Consider the following 14,776-nt stretch of genomic DNA (forward strand, 5'->3'; position numbering starts at 1 on the left):
TGAACCGCGGTGATCATTGAAAGTCACCGAGTACCTTAGTACTCTTGTTGTTGGAGCGGTGTTGTATTGACCGACACTAACTCTGGGCTTTGGGTGCTGGGTTGTGTTGTATTGACCGACACTAACTCCGAGTCGTGTTGTATTGACCGACACTAACTCTGGCTTTGATTTTGGGTTTTGTTATTGGAGTTGTGTTGTAATGACCGACACTAACTCTTGGGTTTGTTTTGAGATTGTTTTTGAGCTAAACGCTTGTGTGGTGAGGAAGATTCGATGTTTGGCTAACCATATTGCATCAATTGGGTGAATAACGGGAATGGTTCACCTGTGCATCTTTTGGTGAATAACGGGAATGGTTCACGAATTCATTAATGATGAATAACGGGAATGGTTCATCATACGGTGAATAACGGAAATGGTTCACCAAGGATGAATAACGGGAATGGTTCATCCATAGTGAAGAACGGGAATGCTTCACTTGTGGCGAACGGGAACGCGTCACATATATCCGGATCATATTGATTACATTTCACGCATACATTCACTCTGACTGGAATTGTGTGCTGTTTGATTTATTGAAGCATTGTTAGAGCCAATAAAATGCTAGGATTGCTTATATATTTATATCAACATATATTTATACCCCATATCACATGTTGAGTGTATATCTACTTATTTCCGTGAGTTGACCCTAGCGCCTTGGCTTTGGTTGCATGTTTGTGTTTGGGCGGTCGGCCTGCTGCCAGATGTCGATGGTCGACTGGTTCTCGATGGTCTCTCCCTCGGGGGGGATCAGGTATGAGTTGGTGGATCGGGATGCCCCCACCGCTTGGGTGATCGATGTTGCTGGTCACCGAGCGACGTACCGGGGAAGGGTCATGGAGGACCGGACCGACGAGCGTGGACGGTTGACGAGAGGAGTGCTACGACGTATGGAGCTGAGTTTTGACTTGCCGGCCTCAGTTCACTGTGGACCAGGTACTGGTTGAGGACCACCTGCACCACCTCCTGCTTCATCTTCTGATGACGAGGACCCAGCGGAGATCGAGCCTGTTGTTGCTGCACCTGTTGCGCCACCTCCTGCTACTGCAATTGATCCTACCGACGTGGCGTCGTCCTCTAGGCTTGTGCAGCCGAAGAGGGAGTCTGTCGTCCCATCTGCCTCACGTCTCTTTTCCTTTGCTTCACCACTCGGCTACCGTGTGGACCCCTTGCTTAGGGTAGTGGATGAGGATGTTCTTACAGGAGAAGTGGATGTTGAGACCGGCTCGACTAGGACGGTGCGCAGGACAGTTAGGAGGGAGGTCGTGGGCTTGGACACCGAGATGATTACGGTGGATTCCGACTCTGACTCCGAGAGCAGTGGGGAGAGCTACTCGCCGAGCAGCGATGAGTAGGAGGAGGAGCTATGAGCTGGACAGGTGATGAGGACAAGGACAAGGACAAGGGTCATGGAGCCCTAAAAGGACTTGGAGGACCAATGACAAGGGCTAGAGCTAAAAAGGCCAAAGAGACTCTTCAGCAAGTAGTGGCAACCATTCTTGAAGACAAAGTGGTAGAAGAGATGGAACCAAAAATCATGATGATCATTCAGGCCCAAGAAGAAGAGCCAGCCCACGCATAGGGGCTGCCATGTGATGTTCTGTTTTATTTTATTTCAATAAAAATGCAAAGGACCAATTGAATAAGTTGGATCCAAATGCATTATGTTGCTGAATTTTATTTTAGTGTGTTTAATCCACTTCAAGTGGTGTGTGTTTGCATGTGGCGCATGAAGGGCTTAAAGGGAGGGATCCATTCCTTTCTTAAAACTCTTTGAATGTGTTTGAATTTCAATAAGTTCTGAATGGAGGAGTTACATCAGCAAAGTCAAAGGATTGAAGAGCTTTCAAAGCCAAGAATGGAGTTACAAAGAAAGGGAAATTAAGTTCATAAAGAGCATTGAATGCTATATTCCCTGGTCAGAATAACAATCAAGAAAGGGAGTTACATGAAGCAATCAGCCACTAAAAACACGTTCAGGGCTGAAGCATATCACTATCTTCCTCTTTTAATTTGTAACTCCTAGCCTAGGATTCTTCTAGAGAAATTACACCTCATCATTTTTTTGTAACTAGGCTGAATTTCCTTCTTCTTTATAAGGACCACTCCTTCAATGTAATAGACAGATTATGAATGAATTAGTATTTTCTTTTCTGAGTGATTCAGATTTGTGAGAGTGATTCTCATAGTTCTTGAGTGATTCAAGAATTAGGCTTATCAAGGGTTTGTCACCACCTTTGTGTGAAGTCTTCATCTTCCATTTCACTAAAACTTCCCCTCTTTTCTGTCCATTTCCCTTCCATCACGAAATTCTTCTTCTTCTTTCTCACATTTCAGAGTTCTCATCATCCAAGATCAATCCTAGACGATCCATTGCAGCCCTTGCATCAACTTGGGGCGTATCAACAGGGAGGGTAGGTTAGGCTACCGTCATTTTTTTTGTGTGGAGCTCTGATCGTCTTACTTTTTGGGACAGGGTAGGTTCCCGATGTGTGGCTTTTTGTGTGGTTCTTTTGAGGAGGATCACAGAGAGTCTGTCGGAGTATAGGGGTCTTTTGTTCAGGCCATTTTTGGGTGCCGACTTTCTCTTGGATGACTGTATATTTGATACTTTTACTTACAGTTCTGGTTCTGTATATATTTGCCTGCGGGCACACTACTTTGGAGTCACTGCGAGTGCGCGTGACGGGAGAGTGCAGCTGAGGCTGTACATGTGTATATATTTGTATATTGGTTAGTTAGTGTTGGGTTATGTCTTTATTTTCTATCGCTTTATTTAAAAGGAATCAAACGAAAAAAAATTACCTGTTTTCCGCGTAGAGTTATTTTTGGTTACTAAAGTGCCACCGGAAATCGGGGTGTTACACAAATAGCTGCTGAGATATATTCTGCCTCTGTAGTGGATAGTGCAATAGTAGATTGCCTCTTGCTTGCCCATGAGACTAAATTACTTCCCAGAAATTGACAATTTCCAGAAGTACACTTTCTTTCAGTTCTATCTCCAGCATAATCAGCATCACAGTAACCTGAAAGCTTATACTCTGATGTTTTCTTATACATCAAGCCAAGGTTAGTGGTACCTTTCAGATATCTGAGAATTCTCTTAACAGCAGTTAAGTGAGTTTCTCTAGGATCTGATTGGAATCGAGCACATAAATGTACACTAAATAGAATATCTGGCCTAGATGCAGTTAAGTATAGAAGTGAACCTATCATTCCACGATAGAGCTTCTGACATACTTTTCCACTGACATCTTCTTTTTCCAGAATGCATGTAGGATGCATATGAGTCTTAGCAATTATTGATTCTGTCATATTGAACTTTTTCAGAAGTTCCTTTGTGTACTTGCACTGATGAATGTAAGTAGCTTCTGGTTTATGATCAACTTGTATTCCCAGAAAGTACTTGGGTTCTCCCATCATACTCATTTCAAATTCAGCCTGCATCATCTCAGAAAATTCTTTGCAAAGAGATGGATTAGCAGATCCAAATATAATATCATCAACATAAATTTGCACAATTAAGATATCATCTTTGTAAGTTTTGCAAAAGAGAGTAGTTGTATCTACTTTACCCCTTAAAAACTCATTTTTCAGAAGGAATGAGCTAAGTCTCTCTTACCATGCTCTGGGAGCTTGCTTCAGACCATAGAGAGATTTCTTCAATTTGAAAACATGGTCAAGGTTCTTCTCATCTTCAAATCCAGGAGGTTGGTGCACATACACTTCCTCTGAGATGTATCCATTCAGGAAGGCACTCTTAACATCCATCTGATGAAGAATTATGTTGTGATTCAATGAGAATGAGATCAGCAGTTTCATAGCTTCCAATCTTGCTACTGGAGCAAATGTTTCAGTATAATCTATTCCTTCATACTGACTGTAGCCTTGAGCAACTAGCCTTGCCTTGTTTCTGACTATGTCTCCTTTTTCATTCAACTTGTTTCTGAAAACCCATTTGGTTCCAATGATGTGAGCACCTTGAGGCTTCTTGACAAGGTTCCAAACATTATTCTTGGAGAATTGATTCAATTCTTCTTCCATTGCCAGAATCCAGTCTTTGTCTTGAAGAGCTTCATCAATTGATTTTGGTTCAATTAAGGATACCAATCCCTTCAAACTAAGTAAGGTCTCTTCAGAGGGTCTGAATGCTGATCTGGTTCTGACTGGTTCATCTTTGTTTCCCATAATCAACTCCTTAGGGTTAGAGGCAACAATTCTGCTCTTCCTCTGAGGGTGTGAATCAGAGGGACCAACTTCTTCTGGAGAGTCTTCCTCTGGCTCAGCTTCCTCTGGAGCTTTGCCTTTATCAGAAACATTTATACTCATATCTGCAAACTTTTCAACTAGCTTTGACTGATTAGAGTCAAGCTTATCATCAAATCTAACATGAATATATTCTTCAATAGTTTTAGCATCAGTATTATAAATTCTAAAGCCTTTAGAACGTTCAGAGTAACCAAGTAATAGACATTTAGAAGATTTAGAATCAAACTTATGCAATATATCCTTAGTATTCAGAGCATAACAAACACAACCAAAAGGATAAGAGTAAGAAATGTTGGGTTTTACTTTCTTCCACAATTCATGAGGAGTCTTATTCAGAATTGGTCTGATAGAGATCCTGTTCTGAATGTAACATGCTGTGTTTACTGCCTCAGCCCAGAAGTGCTTTGCCATGTCAGTTTCTTGAAGCATTGTTCTAGCCATCTCTTGAAGAGTTCTATTCTTCCTCTCAACAACACCATTCTGTTGAGGAGTTCTAGGACAAGAGAAATCATGTGCAATTCCATAGGAATCAAACAAACTCTCAAACTTGTCATTCTCAAACTCTCCACCATGATCACTTCTGACACGCATAATTCTGCAAGCCTTCTCGTTTTGCACTTGGGCAATAAAGGTAGAGAACACAGAATGAGACTCATCCTTGCGGGATAGAAATTTTAGCCATGTCCAGCGGCTATAGTCGTCAACACTGACCATCCCATATCTCTTGCCACCTATAGACTCAGTTTTCACTGGTCCAAAAAGGTCGATATGCAGAAGTTCCAACGACCTTGAGGTGGAAACAACATTCTTTGCCTTGAAAGGGACTTTTGTAAATTTGCCTTTCTGACATGCTTCACAAAGAGCATCTGAAGAGAACTTCAGAGTGGGTAAGCCCCTGACAAGGTCAAGCTTACTCATCTGAGAAATCTTTCTCATGCTGGCATGCCCTAACCGTCTGTAAGACCTGAATTTACAAAACAAGTTAATTTCCGACTCACGCGTAGAATCAGTGTAAGCGTGACAGGAGTATGATGTTTGAGAAAGATTAATGAAGAAGAAAGTTCAGGAATTGCTTGAGGAATGTTGCGTAGTTGCTTTCGGAGTTAGTAAGAGTCGTCTGCACATCTGCCTTATGGCGAGCGTGTCCAGAATAGGCTAATTTCGCTTTTAAAGCAATGTTTAGGCGATATTTCGAATCCTTGGAAAATTTAAAGATTCTCTTTATTTTTCCTTCGACCAGCGTTTCATTTCGGAACTCTGGACTGTACGCATGATAGGTTGCACTTTTCGGATGTCCGACGACGCTAATTTCTTTGCTTCGAAACCCTAGATTCGAGCGATGGATGAAGACTTTTTCTATTCGGGACTTCTAACGAAGATTCCGTCCGCGAAGCCAGATTTGTTTCGACGTTTCCAATCTTTCTTCAGAAGGAAGTTTTGTCGTTTGAGCATCACAGCAAAAAGTAGTTTTTCGGGACAGATTAACTTACACCGCTTTAGGGATTTTAGATATCGTTTTTCCCAAATCATAGATATTTGTTCTGAGTTCTGGAATTCTGACGCCAGAATCTCTCTTAGAATTCTTCGGTGAACGTGCTGCAAAAATCGGAATCGCGAAATTTTCATTTTCCGGCAATTTCACCTGCCTATAGATAGGCGAAAAAGCAAAAATATCTTCATTTTTCACCAAAGAGGGCCATGAGTTAGGGAGAAGAGAGGGAGAGGATATTTTCGCCGAAACTCGACCGATCTTCGCGCAGTTCGTCCCTACTTCAAGGTATCGAGGTAACTAGCTTGATTCTTACCTCTGATTACTGTTTCTACTGCGTTTCTGTGCTCACAGTTTTGAGCTTTTTGTAAAACTGTCCGTTTTCTCTGATTTCTTGCTTGGGTTATCTTCCCTACGTTCCCAATAGTCTAAAACCTCTGTCAGTAATCGCCGATTGTGATCGAGCTGTCCAAGATCTGAAAAACTGTTTCAAAACCCTTTTTGCGCACATTTCGAAACTTTATTGTCGAAAAGCCGTAATCTGACTTCGTGCCTTTAGGATTTGTTGTCACGGATGTCGTTAGGATCATTGCAGTCAATTTTTTTTTCCGAACTGATAACTTTGAGGTTTTGAGCTTTTATTTTGGACCAAAACGCCCCTGAACGGCCGTATTTTGATCCGATTGTCCGAAAAGTGTTCCGACAGTTTCTTTGCCTTAGTTTTACCCTAAAACTACCTTGTAAACAGATTTGATCGAAGAAAAAGAGCCGGAGCAATGGGGGGGGGGGAGTTTTCGTTTTCGAAAACTTGTCTTTTCGCATCCGATTGATGTATTCTGAAGCTTTAATGCTTTGTCTATCGTTAATGTGTTGTATTGTGATCGAACTAATCGATTTTGTTTGGATTCTACTTTGTGTTTCTCCGAGGTTCAGTTGACGGAACTTTGGAATATTCAGAGCATTTGTTTGAAGGAACTTTGGAAGTTTTAGAGCAGTTGAGTGAAGTAACCTTTGATCACGAGACTGGATCAGCTCGAGGTTAGGGCAACTTGTAAGGCCCTAAGTTCAATTTGGAACAATTTTATGGAAGTTTGAATAAAATTGAAGTTTTAGCTAATGTTTGATAACTGGCAGATTAGAACTGTCAACTTGTGCGAATTGTTAGAGGGTCTTAACGACTTCATTTGGGAAAACTTCCTTCCTGAGAGTTGTAGCCCTTTAAGTCTAGAAAATTCTCGAAGTGGAATCAGGTCATTCCGACCTCTGTAGCTCGAGATATCCTCGGTTTAGTGACGATGGTTCTGGCTGTACAGTACCAGCGAATTTAATTGATTTGTTTCCTTTCAATTCCGAGTGTGATCGTGATATTACTAAAAAGGGCTGAGGGTTTTGATTGGTTTCAGGCCTGAGTAAGTTCTTAAGTGATTGGGTCAAGGGTTTTGACTTGGGTCGAGCTTGGAAGAAAACAAACCCTAGCCCAAGAGAGGGAGAGAGGGGACGCGGGCTATGTAGGGTTTTGGGAGGGAAAGGGTTTCTTTTCACACTATTCTGAAGAACGAAACCTTGTGCACTTCTGAAACACGTAAAAACAGAGGAGAAAGAGTGAGAGAAACCTTCCCCTTGCACCCTAGCCGTCACCGTCCCAAGCCCTACCACCGTCGACGTGTTCGCGCAAGAGAGAGGAGGAGTTCGCGAGGGAGAGGGAGAGAGGAAGGGTTACGCGTGGGAGAAGAGGAGAGAAACCAGAACCTTGCTCTTCAATTTCATCTTTTCTTCAAGCCTAAGGACAAAGGTAAGGGCTGGTTCTAGGAATGGGTAGGTTCTTTAGGGAATATGCCATGAATTGCCATGAGAAACAACTTGAGTTTTGGACTGTTTTTGCATGATTTCCTGTACATGCTGGCTTGCTGGAATTTTTCTCTTGAAAAGCCATGAATATGATCCTCAAACGTTGTTTATGATCTGAATCTATGATTTTATGCGAGTTGCCATGGTATTTGTTAAGTTTTGTGCTATTTTGCACTTGTTATAACATGATCCTTGCTAAATGTTTGGTTCTGAAATTTTGAGTGGATATTTGGGTTGTTGGGGCTGTACCAAGATTGCCATGATCAAAGGGGAAGGAACGAAAATTATTTTTGAAAACCATAGAGCCATGGGAGTTTCGCTGCCAGTTTCCTGTACTGGACAGCGGACTTCAGAGCCCCTTTTTACCTGTTTATGGTCATCAAATGAAAAAGTGATTAAAATGAAAGTTGTAGATTTTCGAATTATCTTTCCAGTCATGTATCATGTGAATTTTGTGGCTAAGTATTGCGGTCTGTAGACCAGTTTTAGTACATGCTGCACCTGTTGTCCAAAAACACTAAATTTGAGAAATTGTTGGAAATGTTAGTAACATGTGATTAGGGACCTTTGTGAGATTTTTATATGATGATATCTGATGAGGACAAGGACAAGGACAAGGGTCATGGAGCCCTAAAAGGACTTGGAGGACCAATGACAAGGGCTAGAGCTAAAAAGGCCAAAGAGACTCTTCAGCAAGTAGTGGCAACCATTCTTGAAGACAAAGTGGTAGAAGAGATGGAACCAAAATCATGATGATCATTCAGGCCCAAGAAGAAGAGCCAGCCCACGCATAGGGGCTGCCATGTGATGTTCTGTTTTATTTTATTTCAATAAAAATGCAAAGGACCAATTGAATAAGTTGGATCCAAATGCATTATGTTGCTGAATTTTATTTTAGTGTGTTTAATCCACTTCAAGTGGTGTGTGTTTGCATGTGGCGCATGAAGGGCTTAAAGGGAGGGATCCATTCCTTTCTTAAAACTCTTTGAATGTGTTTGAATTTCAATAAGTTCTGAATGGAGGAGTTACATCAGCAAAGTCAAAGGATTGAAGAGCTTTCAAAGCCAAGAATGGAGTTACAAAGAAAGGGAAATTAAGTTCATAAAGAGCATTGAATGCTATATTCCCTGGTCAGAATAACAATCAAGAAAGGGAGTTACATGAAGCAATCAGCCACTAAAAACACGTTCAGGGCTGAAGCATATCACTATCTTCCTCTTTTAATTTGTAACTCCTAGCCTAGGATTCTTCTAGAGAAATTACACCTCATCATTTTTTTGTAACTAGGCTGAATTTCCTTCTTCTTTATAAGGACCACTCCTTCAATGTAATAGACAGATTATGAATGAATTAGTATTTTTTTTTCTGAGTGATTCAGATTTGTGAGAGTGATTCGCATAGTTCTTGAGTGATTCAAGAATTAGGCTTATCAAGGGTTTGCCACCACCTTTGTGTGAAGTCTTCATCTTCCATTTCACTAAAACTTCCCCTATTTTCTGTCCATTTCCCTTCTATCACGAAATTCTTCTTCTTCTTTCTCACATTTCAGAGTTCTCATCATCCAAGATCAATCCTAGACGATCCATTTCAGCCCTTGCATCAACTTGGGGCGTATCATTTGGTAATCAGAGCTCCGGTTCTAGGATTTTGGTTTCTTTTCTTATCTGGAATTCTGGTTAGCAACTCTTTGTCATTTCTTGTTACCTTGATTTTAGTTTTTGTTTCTTTTGGCTGAACCATTGCAAAAGTTAAGCCTTGTTAATTGTTCAGAATCAAAAACAAATTACAAAACGAAAATTCAAAAAAAAAAAAAAAAACGAAAATTCAAAAAAAAAAATGGCTGAATGGTTCTTGTTTAATTAGCCAAATTCAATTGTTCAAGGTAATTTTGTTGCTAGCATTCCAATTTATTTTCTTCTTTCTGTTTGTTCTTGAATTCTTCTTTAGTCTCTAAATATTTGGAGTCCTTTCCATTTCTGTGGTGATTTTGTCTTGTCTTCTTTTGTTTCATATTCTAAAGTCTATTCTAATCTGTGTGACTCTACACAAATTTGGTGGCATAATTCTTTGTGTGTCTTAACTTTGATTTACTCAAGAGATTGTGAGAATTTTTGAGTGGAAAAAGGCAAGAGTGCACATCATAGAAAAGCCAATTTGAGGGAAACACGAGAGAAGTGAGGTAAACACTAACATTTGTTTGTTCTACTTGAATCTTTTCATTTGTCAAAGATGTCAGGAGAAGAGGAGGAGCAACCAGCAGTGCGACTCTCGACCATCGAAATGCGGGCTCTTACACAACATCTGGAAAACTTAATGAGGAGGCAAACTGAAGAGATCCACGAAAGGCTGGATCAAATGGAGAACCGGAACAATAGTGACAGTGAAGGCGGGAGGCCACGACGAATTCATGAAAATCCTAGACCTGCTCGGATTGAAGGAGTCAAATTCCAAATTCCTCCTTTTAAGGGAAAGAGTGATCCAGAGGCATACTTGGAGTGGGAACTCAAAATAGAGCATGTCTTTGCTTGCAACAACTATGAGGAGGACCAAAAGGTGAAACTTGCAGCTGCTCACTTTTCAGACTATGCTCTTGTTTGGTGGAATAAGTTTGCAAAAGAGAGATTGAGAAATGAGGAGCCAGCGGTGGAAACATGGGCTGAAATGAAACGAATCATGAGGAAAAGATATGTCCCTTCAAGCCATGCTAGGGATGTAAAATTTAAACTTCAAAAACTTACCCAAGGCAGCAAGAGTGTTGAGGAGTATTACAAAGAACTTGAGGTGCTTATGTTGCAAGCCAATCTTGAGGAGGATGAAGAGGTAACCATGATTCGATTTATTAATGGTCTATCTAATGATGTTAGAGATATTGTAGAACTTCAGGAATATGTAGACATGGAAGAATTGCTGCACAAGGCCACTAAAGTTGAGCAACAACTCAAAAGGAAAGGGCTTGCAAGGAAGAGTTCTACCAATTCCAATTCATCTTGGAGAGACAGAATGAAGAATGAAGGGCCGAGCACCCTTAGCAAACCAGCCACCAAACCACAAGCTTCAGCTTCTTCAAAACCTCTTGAACAACCATCCAAAAAGAGCAAAGAGGTCAAGTGCTTCAAATGCCAAGGTATGGGACATTATGCTTATGAATGTGCCTCCAAAAAGACCATGATTCTTAAGGATGATGGAGACTACACCAGTGAGTCCGAAGGAGAACAAAGTGAAGAAGAAGAGGAGGCAGCCATGAATGGTGAACTGTTGATGATCCGGAGAATGCTTGGTAGCCAACAAAAGCCAAAGAAAGAAAGCCAAAGAGAGAATATCTTTCACACAAGATGTTCTGTCAATGGGCAGATTTGCTTGATGATTGTTGATGGCGGGAGCTGTACTAATGTGGCTAGTGAAAGAATGGTGGAGAAGCTGAACCTGGTCACAAAACCACATCCTTGGCCATACAAACTTCAATGGCTCAGCCACTATGGAGAAATACAAGTAAGTAAGCAAGTTGAAGTTGACTTTTCCATTGGCAAATACAGGGATAAGGTTCTTTGTGATGTTGTTCCCATGGAGGCTAGTCACATACTGCTGGGAAGACCATGGCAATATGACACCAACTCTGATCATAATGGAAGCACCAACAAGATCTCATTCCAACATCATGGCCAGAAAATTACGCTCAAACCTTTGAGCCCTAGGGAGGTGCGTGAGGATCAAAAGAAAATGAGAGAAAAGATTGAACAAGAGAGAAAAGAAAAGAGTGAGACACTTGAGAGAAAGCAAAAAGAAAAGAGTGAAACACTTGAGAGAGAGCAAAAAGAAAAGAGTGAAATACTTGAGAGAAAAGAAATTTGTTTGATCAAAAAGAGAGAGGTGAAAAGGATGATAGCTTCAAAACAGATCCTATACTTGATGTTTTGCAAAAATCAGATTTTGAACACTAACACTTTTGAAAATTTTGAGCTGCCTTCTAGTGTTAAATCTCTTTTGCAGGATTATGAGGATGTGTTTCCAACAAGTGTTCCAAGTGGTCTACCACCACTGAGAGGAATTGAGCATCAAATTGATCTCATTCCGGGAGCTTCTTTGCCTAATAGGCCAGCATATAGAAGCAACCCACAAGAAACCACTGAAATTCAAAGACAAGTGGAAGAACTCTTGAACAAAGGGTGGGTAAGAAATAGCATGAGTCCTTGTGCTGTACCGGTGATTTTGGTACCAAAGAAAGATGGGACTTGGAGAATGTGCTCTGATTGTAGAGCCTTGAATAACATCACCATTAAGTATAGGCACCCTATTCCTAGACTTGATGATTTGCTTGATGAATTGCATGGAGCATGTTATTTTTCTAAAATTGATTTGAAAAGTGGTTACAATCAGATAAGGATTAAAGAAGGGGATGAATGGAAAACTGCTTTCAAAACTAAATATGGTTTGTATGAATGGTTGGTTATGCCTTTTGGTTTAACTAATGCACCTAGTACTTTTATGAGACTAATGAACCATGTTTTGAGGGAATTCATTGGGAAATTTGTGGTTGTGTACTTTGATGATATTTTGGTCTATAGCACTACTCTTGAGCTGCATGTTGAGCACTTAAGATCCGTCTTGAGTATGCTTAGAAAGGAACAATTGTTTGCCAATCTTGAGAAATGCACTTTTTGCACTGACCATGTTGTGTTTCTTGGTTTTGTTGTGAGTTCGAAAGGAGTGCAGGTTGATGAGGAAAAGATCAAAGCCATTCAAGAGTGGCCCTCTCCTAAATCCGTGGGTGATGTAAGAAGTTTTCATGGCTTGGCCAGTTTCTACAGGAGGTTTGTAAAGGACTTTAGTACCTTGGCAGCACCCCTAAATGAAGTGGTGAAAAAGAATGTGGGTTTTCATTGGGGAAAGAATCAAGAAGAGGCCTTTGCTGCCCTAAAGCATAAGCTTACCCATGCACCTATACTTGCTTTACCTAACTTTGCTAAATCTTTTGAACTTGAATGTGATGCTTCAAATGTAGGTATTGGAGCTGTGTTGCTTCAAGAAGGCCACCCAATTGCTTATTTTAGTGAAAAGTTAAGCGGAGCTGCCCTTAACTATTCTACTTATGATAAGGAATTGTATGCTTTGGTGAGAGCTTTGAAGACCTGGCAGCATTATCTTTTGCCCAAGGAATTCGTGATTCATAGTGATCATGAGTCGCTGAAATACTTGAAGGGGCAAGGTAAGTTGAACAAAAGGCATGCCAAATGGGTTGAATTTTTGGAACAATTTCCCTATGTCATAAAACACAAAAAGGGGAAAAGTAACATTGTGGCTGATGCTTTATCCAGGAGACACGTGTTGCTTTCCATGTTAGAGACTAAATTGCTAGGACTTGAACATGTGAAAGAAATGTATGAAAAAGATGATAACTTTGCTGAAATTTTTGTGGCTTGTGAGAAAGTTTCTCAAAATGGATTTTATAGGCACAATGGATTTTTATTTAAGGAAAACAGGTTGTGTGTGCCTAAAAGTTCCATTAGAGAACTGCTTGTTAAAGAATCCCATGCTGGGGGACTAATGGGTCATTTTGGAGTCCAAAAGACTCTAGAAACTTTACAGGAACATTTCTATTGGCCCAAAATGAAACATGATGTGATCAAGTTTTGTGAACATTGCATTGTTTGCAAGAAGGCTAAGTCTAAGGTGATGCCACATGGTTTGTATACTTCTTTGCCAATCCCTGAATACCCTTGGGTTGACTTGTCTATGGACTTTGTTTTAGGCCTCCCTAGAACAAAGAATGGTAAGGATTCCATTTTTGTGGTTGTTGATAGGTTTTCAAAAATGGCTCACTTTATTCCTTGCAGGAAAGCTGATGATGCTTGTCACGTTGCTGATTTGTTCTTTAAAGAAGTTGTAAGACTTCATGGGATGCCTAGAAGCATAGTTAGTGATAGGGACACCAAGTTCCTAAGTCACTTCTGGAGGACTTTATGGGGGAAGTTAGGCACCAAACTTTTGTTCTCTACCACTTGCCACCCACAAACTGATGGGCAAACTGAGGTGGTTAATAGGACCCTAGGCACCTTGCTTAGGACTGTCCTTAAGGCCAATTTAAAGGCTTGGGAGGCGTGTTTGCCTCATGTTGAATTTGCTTACAATAGGGCTGTCCATAGCACTACCAATTGCTCTCCATTTGAAGTAGTGTATGGATTTAACCCTTTGACTCCTCTTGATTTGTTGCCTATGCCTAACATTTCTGTTTTCAAGCACAAGGAAGGACAGGGCAAAGCTGAATATGTCAAGAAGATGCATGAGCGTGTGAAGGCTCAAATTGAGAGAAAGAATGAGAGTTATGCTAGGCAAGCTAACAAGGGAAGAAAGGAGGTGGTGTTCCAACCCGGAGATTGGGTTTGGGTGCACATGAGGAAGGAAAGGTTTCCAGAACAAAGGAAATCCAAACTCCAACCTAGAGGGGATGGACCTTTTCAAGTGCTTGAGAGAATCAATAACAATGCCTACAAAATAGCGCTTCCAGGTGAGTATAACATCAGCTCAACCTTTAATGTCTCTGATTTATCTCTCTTTGATGCAGATGGCGGAGAATTTGATTTGAGGTCAAATCCTTTTCAAGAGGGAGGGAATGATGAGGACAAGGACAAGGACAAGGGTCATGGAGCCCTAAAAGGACTTGGAGGACCAATGACAAGGGCTAGAGCTAAAAAGGCCAAAGAGACTCTTCAGCAAGTAGTGGCAACCATTCTTGAAGACAAAGTGGTAGAAGAGATGGAACCAAAAATCATGATGATCATTCAGGCCCAAGAAGAAGAGCCAGCCCACGCATAGGGGCTGCCATGTGATGTTCTGTTTTATTTTATTTCAATAAAAATGCAAAGGACCAATTGAATAAGTTGGATCCAAATGCATTATGTTGCTGAATTTTATTTTAGTGTGTTTAATCCACTTCAAGTGGTGTGTGTTTGCATGTGGCGCATGAAGGGCTTAAAGGGAGGGATCCATTCCTTTCTTAAAACTCTTTGAATGTGTTTGAATTTCAATAAGTTCTGAATGGAGGAGTTACATCAGCAAAGTCAAAGGATTGAAGAGCTTTCAAAGCCAAGAATGGAGTTACAAAGAAAGGGAAATTAAGTTCATAAAGAGCAT

General features: G+C 40.8%; 1 protein-coding gene across 1 annotated transcript in view; it reads left to right on the top strand.

Moving 5' to 3' along the window:
• Window positions 1-10,204: 10,204 nt before the first annotated feature.
• LOC130725179 (uncharacterized) overlaps window positions 10,205-14,776 on the top strand; it is a gene marked incomplete at both ends in the record, with an annotated part of 48,926 nt that continues 44,354 nt past the window's right edge. The window contains 6 exons of the mRNA XM_057576431.1: window positions 10,205-11,258; window positions 11,634-11,884; window positions 12,332-12,969; window positions 13,096-13,872; window positions 14,029-14,150; window positions 14,208-14,438. Coding sequence (XP_057432414.1) covers window positions 10,205-11,258; window positions 11,634-11,884; window positions 12,332-12,969; window positions 13,096-13,872; window positions 14,029-14,150; window positions 14,208-14,438 — 3,073 coding nt within the window. The remainder of the gene's footprint in view (window positions 11,259-11,633; window positions 11,885-12,331; window positions 12,970-13,095; window positions 13,873-14,028; window positions 14,151-14,207; window positions 14,439-14,776) is intronic.

The sequence above is a fragment of the Lotus japonicus genome, chromosome 6 (genome assembly GCF_012489685.1).
Source record: "Lotus japonicus ecotype B-129 chromosome 6, LjGifu_v1.2".
In the NCBI taxonomy this organism is placed as follows: domain Eukaryota; kingdom Viridiplantae; phylum Streptophyta; class Magnoliopsida; order Fabales; family Fabaceae; genus Lotus; species Lotus japonicus.